Source organism: Sinocyclocheilus anshuiensis, unplaced genomic scaffold, assembly GCF_001515605.1.
Source record: "Sinocyclocheilus anshuiensis isolate Anshui unplaced genomic scaffold, SAMN03320099.WGS_v1.1 scaffold2468, whole genome shotgun sequence".
In the NCBI taxonomy this organism is placed as follows: domain Eukaryota; kingdom Metazoa; phylum Chordata; class Actinopteri; order Cypriniformes; family Cyprinidae; genus Sinocyclocheilus; species Sinocyclocheilus anshuiensis.
Window position 1 is genome coordinate 65,509 of NW_015547755.1, and position 9,191 is coordinate 74,699.

Here is a 9,191-nt window from a genome sequence, read left to right on the forward strand (position 1 = left end):
AACAATAATTATTATTACATAAATGTTATAAAAAATCATTTTAAGATTTACCCTAGTAAATAGTTTGACAAAATACAATAGTTACTACAGTCACATTACTCCAATTTACTATAATATTGCATTAAATATTAAATTATCACTAAAATAAATTATATATTTTATTTGTTATTTTTTTATATTAATTTTGCATGAAATATTACATTATTATTATTATTATTATAAATATAAAAAAGTTAAAAATTTACTTTGATAAAATACAATATTTACTACATTCAGTGTGACGCCAGTAAAAACAAACCATATTTTTATATTTTCAGAAGAAAGTGTGAGTGTTTGCTCATGCAAAAATCACCGCCACTATTAGTTTCTGTAATATTCTGGTCTTTACACGTTTTTTTTTTCACTTGATTTCTCATCCACCAGGTGTAAATCCTTAGTCCACACACACACACACTCTCACACTTAACACCATGATTATAATGCGATTATAATACTTTTATATATATACTTTTTGATTCAAAGGTTGCACAATAATTGAAACTACCATATAAGACATTTCTGTATTTATCCTGTATGACAAAGCTGCCTGTTTTCAAACTGTTATTAACAGAAATTGGAAGCACTGATAGATTAAATTAATTAGACCTAACCATGATGCATTTTGTGATTTGTGTCAAGAACTTTATATTCTTTAATAAAACTATAGTTATGATCTTTACGTCTTGATTTTATGTGTTACTTAGCTTTTTAATTTAGATTAGAGTTAGATGATTTTAGTGATCCAACATTTTACATATTTTTAAGGCATCCAATGGCTCCCTGGTTGATGTGCTAGCAAACTCATTTAGCAGTTAATAATACGTGTGTTCACTTGTAATGTTCTCCTATAGACTACTAGTTGAATTATTGTGCTTTGTTGTCATTTGAAAGCTCAATAACCAGGATCCTCTTGCTCTGTCTTTATACTGAAAAGAGTGGGACAGTCATAAAGGTTTGGAATCACGTGAAGAGAAAGTGATTTCGGAATTTTCATTATTTGGATAATTATTCCTTTAATCAGCCAAACTGATGGTTATTAGCTAATGCCAATTATCTCTATACAGTTAAATATAACTAACTATAACTCTAACACTCTCTATTCTAACTCTATCTCATCTATTTGTTTTCTTTTTTAATTTATAAAGAAAAAAACACTTGACCCTCTAACACTTGCACTCTATTCTATTTCTATCCTAACTGCTTGTTTTCTTTTTATTTATTATAAAAAAAGACCCTCTAACACTAGCGTTCCCTTTTCTTTTTTTTCCAATTCTATCTAATTGTTTTCTTTTTATTTATTATATATAAAAAAAAAAAAAAAGTACTGCGACAGGTTAACTGTGACACTTACATATTATTTGCTCTTTTGTTGATTTTGATTGCTCATTTTTAAGTCCTTTTGGCTAAAAGCATCTGCTAAATGAATGAATGTAATGTAATGTAAATACTGTTTTATTAATATGTTTGGCCAATAAATCTATGTATCTCTGGTGAAACCATGATTAGATATCAACCAGTGACCTGCTAACAGGCTATTGCGTGCCTACAGCTTATCCATGATAGGAAGATGTCTGTATGGGATTCACCTGGATGAGCGCGATCAGAGGCGAGATGACCAGAGTGATGCCACTGGCCAGAAGAGCAGGCAGCTGATAGCACAGAGACTTCCCCGCTCCAGTGGGCATGAGGACAAACACATCCCTGTCACCTGTGAGCACACGAACACACACACACACACACACACACACACACACACACACACACACAGCACACACACACTCTCTCACACACACACAAACAACACACACACTCACACACTGCTTTCTCACCCATGCATCCATCTCCGTCGGGGCGGCGCGTCATGCCGGGAGGACAGATGCACATGAAGGTGCCGATCTGGTTTTTGCAGGCCATTCCTCTGGAGGCGCAGTCGTCCAGCCCCTCCGCGCCCTCGTCCTGGTCTGCAGAGAGAGATAGAGAGAGGAGTAACGATTATCACCTGCACTCGCGCGCGTGTGTGTATAATGATGATGTGGATCGTCATACGTGTGCGTGTGTGTTGATGTGGATCAGTCATACTGGCCTCGGCACATCCGGTTGTCGTCACGCAGCACGTATCCCGTCGGACACATGCACTCGTACGAGCCGAAGGTGTTGACGCAGCGGAAAGCACAGAGCAGCGGGTTCACCGCACACTCGTTGATGTCTGGACACACCAAATAAAGAGGAAACCATGACTTTATCACTTAATTATTAATTTATCATGTCAACTCTATATCGACAAAATCACCTTAAAACAAAGATAATTTACTTATGAAGCATAAGATATAAAGACTTAATAGCATATAGTTATATGTCTGTAAAAATGTTTGATTGTCATTTTATAGATAGATTATTTTCACTTTACATTACATACATTATATAAAGTATTAAATGTTACATCATAATTTATTATATAATTTAATATGTAATAATATATATAATTTATGATAGACTTTCAAAATTTTGCATTAGAACTACTTTATACTACTAAATCATACTTTTCCAGTATAAACATCTAAACATCCTTAAAGCAAAATTAATTTACTTAAGAAGTGTAATTGTGTAATATATCAATAGTTTATTAAGATGCATATTTAAAAAAATGCACACAAAAAAACGAAATTATGTATATTTTCTAAATTATGCTTCTTAGGTAAATTAATCTGGTATTATATATATATATGACTAAAGTTATAAAATTTTGAACAATTTATTAATTATATAAAACACTTTTTATTAAATTTGTAAACATTTTTATAAAATTAATCAATATTTTTTTATTAAACTAAACAGTCATTAAAATCACTAAAGTTATACAATTTGGAACAATTTATTAATTATATAAAACACTTTATTAAATTATTAATTTTTTTGTAAATTCAAAAATCTAAATTAAAATTACTAGTATTTTTATGAAATTTAGAACATTTATTAATTATGAAACAAATTAGAACTAAATTAATAAATTATTATAAATAAATTAATATAAAATCCACATATATATTTCTTATATTATTATTCTTATAAATATATTTCTTATAAAATGTATAAAACATTATATAAAATTATTCTATATTATATAAAACATCTTAAAATTATTCAATAGTTTTATTAAATTTATTAAATTAAAATAGCTGAATTTTATTGTAAAATTGTGAACAGTTTATTCATTAAATAAAACACTTTTTATTAAATGATTAAAATATGATATATGTATGCCTGTAAAAATGTCATTTTTTTAATGATTGTGGAATACAGTGCAGCTTATCTCCTGAGCGTACCTTCACAGGTCATCATGGGTCCGGGTTCGAAGCCGTCCTGACAGGAACATTCAAACCCACCAGGAACGTTTGAGCACGTCCCATTTCCACAGGGGTTTCCGATCGAGCACTCGTCCGTATCTGTAACCATCAGACCGTTAATAACCCACCTCTCTAACTCGTTTATCATTGGCTTGATACTTTTAGTTTCTGATGCTGTAACCCGAGGGATCTGAACCCACAACCGTCCCGCAGTCATCGAGAAGAGCCAGAATAGGGTGAAGTGAGATTAACTGGGAGTTGAGAAATCGTCTCAGTTACCCTGATCTGGAGTAGGTTTAGTGTGAACTCACCCACGCAGTTGACGCCGGTGAAGTCGAGGTTGTATCCGAAGGGACACTCGCAGCGGAACGAGCCGTCCGTGTTGATGCACAAGCCGTTTCCGCAGATGCCCGGGTTCTCCACGCACTCGTTCATGTCTGTGGAGGCCGACGGGACGTTAGTACCGGGGATTGTGGGAAGGTGAAGTGCTTTAGTCAACAGAATTTAACTGGTTTTCTCACCCTCTCGTCCTTCGGGTCTCAGGATGGCCTCGTGACCGTAGGGACACAACGTGAGAAACGCAGCTGCGGGAGAAAACACGGAGACAAGAAGGGTGTGATTATTAAAGTAAAGTTAGCTTGACATGCTAAAATATGTGAGCCTGGAGCACAAAAGCAGTCTTAAGTCGCTGGGGTATATTTGTAGCAATAGTTCAAATAGTTGCATCTCAGCCAAATATTCCTATCATAACAAACCATACATCAATGGAAAGATTATTTATTCATGATCTATAAATCTCAATTTTGAAAAATTGACACTTAAGACAATCTAAATGATATAAAACAATTTTATTAAATTATTAAATATTTATTAAAATATATTATGAAAAATAAAATAAAAGTAATAAAAGATAGAAAGGATTTATTAATTAAATAATTTTTTTTAATTAAATTATTCAACTTTCTGTTAAATGAAATAATCAAAATTAATGTTATTACTTTGTTCTAAAATTTTGAACGATTTAAATTTAAATTATTATTCAACTTTAAATTAAATGGTCAAAATTACCAAATAACTATTTATTTTTTATAAAACTTATAACGATTTATTTTATAAAAAAAACAATTACTAAATTAACTTTTTTGCTCCATGAAATGATCAACATTAAAATGACTAAAATTTATATTAAATTTTAAGTCTTTTAGTAAGTAGACTTTTTTATGAAATTAATATTTATTGTTGCATATGAGAACTATTTATTAATTATACGAAAACAACTGTATTAAAGTATTAAGGTTTTTTCATTAAATGATTAAAACGACTAAAATGTATTAAAATTAGAATGATTTAATAATTATATAAAACATTATACAATTATGTAATTTAGTTACATTTTCATGAAACTATTGTTTTTTTGTTAAATGAAATGATCAAATAATATTACAAATTTTTATCAAATGTAGAACTATTTATTAATATACGAAACAACTGTATTAAAGTATTAAAGCTTTTTTGTTAAATTAAATTATTAAAATTACAAAAAATAATTTGTAAAAATTAGAGTGATTTATTAATTATTTTTATTAAACTATTTAATTGTTTTGTTAAATTAAATTAGAAATTAATATGACAACAAACCTATTTATGTAACTATGTATCTTTATTCAATTAAATCAAAAATACTAAATTTTTCTTACAAAATGTATAATGTTTATCTATATATCTTAAAAAAAAAATTTACATTAAAAAACATCTGCATACATCTTAGAAGTGCAAATATGTGACCCTGGACCATAAAACTAGTCATAATTTTGAATTAAAAAAAAAAAAATCAAAATATTGAGAAAATCATCTTTAAAGTTGTCCAAATGAAGTTCTTAGCAATGCATATTACTAATCAAAAATTAAGTTTTGATATATTTACGGTAGGAAATTTACAAAATATCTTCATGGAACATGATCTTTACTTAATATCCTAATGATTTTTGGCATAAAAGAAAAATCAATAATTTTGACCCATACAATGTATTGTTGGCTATTGCTACAAATATACCCCAGTGACATAAGACTGCTTTTGTGCTCCAGGGTCACATATGTGTTCAGACCCTTAAATAGATAGTTTATGTATACTTTCTATAATACTAGCTTATATTTTGTATTATATTTGTTCCCATTAAAATGTATTATAATGAGAAAATGACTGCTAATCATCCGTGGTGCTGTGTATTCATTAGTGACTGACCCTCGGTCTCGCGCGGACACAGTTCGCAGGGGTCGCCCCATCCCTCGCCCGGCAGCAGGCTGCAGCAGCACTTGGCTTTGGTGGTGTTGAGCGGTTTGGGGACGGAGCATTTGCCCGCTTCAAACCGCGTGAAACAGAAGCTCTCGCGCGTGTCTGACCACAAAAACACACATTCATGTGAGGAAAGTACACTCAAGCATACTGCACTTCACTGAATGCCCCAATATTACATATGAAACATGATGAATGCTTAATATTGTATTTCTACTACTTTACATACATACAATAATAGTTATAAAGCGGAGAGTTCCGGTGCTTGATTCTGATTGGCTGAGCCGCGTTCGAAGCTGTTGTAAATTACTCTACAAAGTAACATACACCTTTGTTTACTTCTGCGTGTTGCTCTGCAGCCACTTTGTAGCAACCACAACTGTTTCTGAGGAGCTACATTGTTTGGTGGAAGAATACTGTTTTTATTAATATCATTACACTTTATTTGTGCATAACAACGCCCCTTAGCTGTTATAAATTCACTGTAAACCACAGCTTCTTGGGGCTTATTGCTTGATTATAAAAGACAACATTGTATAAAAAAGTATAAAATCACTTATATAAAATGTATAATAAATTTATGTCTTAAAAATGTTTTATGTAACATAAATTCATGCTAAATACAGCTAATGAAACAGCCTATATGATCTAATGCAATTGCAAAATATCAGTATTTAGACTAAATATGAATAATTATTTCATTTATACATTTACATGAAGTACAACTAATAAATCATTTACTTTATGTATTGACATATTATATAAAACATACAAAATATATGAAAGATTAGTACTCCGTAATAAATAAAATATATTTAAAATATGCATACATAGTTTGACATATTAAAATCTTAATGATATAAAACACTATTATTCAGTTTTTCATTCAATTAAATGATCAAAATAATAAATAATTAAATGTAATTACATAAAACACTTTATTAAATTATTAAATGTTTCAACAAATTAAAATTACTAGTTTTTAAAAAATATTATTAATTATTAACAATAATAAAAACAAGTTACTAATTATAAAAAAACAATTATTATTATTAAATAATTATATTTTTGTTTAATTAAACTGAAAATTAAAATGACTAAAAATCTTATGCAATTTAGAAGAGTTTATTAATTACATGAGACCATTGTTATTACATTATTAAATTAACTGATACAAAATTAAAATGACAAAGTTACATTCATTTTAAATGATTTATTAATTAAAGTAAAGTTTATTAAGTTTTATTCATTAAGTTTATTAATTTAGTTCAATAAAAAAATCATGCTAAATATATCTATAAAAATTTCGTCTAATTCAACTGCGAAATGGAAATATTTAAACAAATGGATAATTATGAACATTTATATTTTATTCAGAAATTTACACTAAGTACAACTAATTAAACACGACTATTAAAATAACATAAGTTATAAATGGCAAACATAAAAACAGAATTTAGAGTGATTTATATGAAACAGATTTTATTGAATTATTAAATGGTTTGTTGAATTTAAATGATAATTTTTGCATAAAAGTTAGGACAATTTATTAATTTTAAAATTTTTCAAAAAATGTTGTATGATAACAAAATATCAATATTTAAACAAATTATTTTTTTTTCTTTAATAAATATGCACAACTACACTAGAATGATTCATTACACGGATTCATGCAATAAAAGTCTGCACAGATCTGCTTCATAAGGTGGTTCACTTAAAATGATGAATCGAATAAGAGTAGTTACCGAAGCAGCGGCGGCCGTTGTCGGACAGAACGAAGCCAGGCTGACAGATGCACTGGAAGCTGCCCGCCGTGTTTTTACACGAGCCGAACTGACAGATGCTGGGCTCCACGCTGCACTCGTTGATATCTGTGCGGGACAAACAGGTCAAGTGGAAGTACTCTACCGCTCAAACGTTTGGGATCAGAACCATTTGTAATGTTTCACAGGAGTCTCTTCTGCTCATCAAGGCTGCATTTATTTGATCAAAAATACAGGAAAAATGTGAAATATTATTACCACGTAAAATAAAGCTTTTCTATTTTAATATACATTAAAATCGAATTTATTCCTGTGATGCAGCGCTGAATTACTCCAGTCTTCAGTGTCACATGATCTTCAGAAATCATTCTAATATGCTGAGTTATTATAGAAGTTTGCTAAGTTTGGAACCTGTGATACTTTTTTCAGCATTCTTTGATGAACAGAATGTTAAAAAGAACAGCATTTATTTAAAATAGAAATCTTCTCTAACAATAAAGTTTGAGATCAGTACATTTTTATTCTCTTTTTTTTAAAGAAATGAACACTTATTCAGCGAGGATGTGTTAAATTGATAAGTGACAGAATTGTTAGAAAAGATTTATATTTTGAGTAAACGCTGTTCTTTTTTAACTTTTTATTTATCAAAGAATCCTGAAAAAACTATCGCAGTTTCCAAAAGCATATTTGGCAGCACAACTGTTGATAATTCTAATAATAAATCAGCATATTAGAATGATTTCTGAAGATCATGTGACACTGAAGACTGGAGTAATGATGCTGGAAATTCAGCTTTGCATCACAGAAATAAATTATATTTTAAAGGATATTAAAATAGAAAGCATTATTTTATATTGTAATAACATTTTGCAAGATTACCGTTTTTTTCTGTATTTTTGATCAAATAAATGCAGCCTTGATGAGCAGAAGAGACTTCTTTAAAAAACATGAGGAGTCTCACTGATCCCACACAGTTTTGAGCGGCCATGTGTGAAGAGGTTCCTGCACTGAACTCTTACCCACACACTTGTCGTTCTGCACCTCGTATCCGAGCGGACAGATGCAGCGGAACGAGCCGTCCAGGTTCTGACAGGTCCCCGGCTGACAGGCTCCCGGCAGCGTCACGCACTCGTTAATATCTGACACACACATAACTCACATTATACTGTCTACAGCACATCACACAACACTCATGCACGCAATACATGCTACTAGACTACAGCTAAGATAGCAATTTGAAACAGCTGTTTAAATGATTCAAAACGCCAGCTTTGATAACAGGATGATATGTTTTTAATTATATAAAAAAGTCTAAGCAGTGTTTGGCACACACATTTGTGACCCTGGAGCACAAAACCAGTCTTAAGTGGTTCTAAATCATCTGAAAGCTGAATAAATAAGCTTTCCATTGATGTATGGTTTGTTAGGATCGGACAATATTTGGCTGAGATACAACTATTTGAAAATCTGGAATCTGAGGGTGCAAAAAAATCCAGGGCCACATTTAACTACAATAGTGGTTAACTTAATATTTATACATTATATAAAATATATCCGAAACACAAAATATATAATAAAATATATATCTTATATAAAATATAAAACACATAATAAAATATAATAGATATAAAATCTGTATGCATTATATTTATACATTCTATAAAATATATGAAAAACTATTCATATAAAATCTATTAAATATAAAATATGTATACATTTCATTTGTAAAAAATTTTGATGTAAAACATAAAT

The 9,191-nt window shown here is 30.0% G+C and overlaps 1 protein-coding gene across 1 annotated transcript in view; it reads right to left on the bottom strand.

The window, feature by feature from the left end:
• fbn2b (fibrillin 2b) overlaps window positions 1–9,191 on the bottom strand; it is an 80,630-nt gene that overhangs the window by 6,629 nt on the left and 64,810 nt on the right. The window contains exons 50-57 of the mRNA XM_016507418.1: window positions 8,459–8,578; window positions 7,422–7,547; window positions 5,626–5,778; window positions 3,905–3,967; window positions 3,695–3,820; window positions 3,363–3,482; window positions 2,123–2,245; window positions 1,869–2,000 (exon numbers count right to left, since the gene is read on the bottom strand). Of these exons, the coding sequence (XP_016362904.1) occupies window positions 1,869–2,000; window positions 2,123–2,245; window positions 3,363–3,482; window positions 3,695–3,820; window positions 3,905–3,967; window positions 5,626–5,778; window positions 7,422–7,547; window positions 8,459–8,578 (963 nt within the window). The remainder of the gene's footprint in view (window positions 1–1,868; window positions 2,001–2,122; window positions 2,246–3,362; window positions 3,483–3,694; window positions 3,821–3,904; window positions 3,968–5,625; window positions 5,779–7,421; window positions 7,548–8,458; window positions 8,579–9,191) is intronic.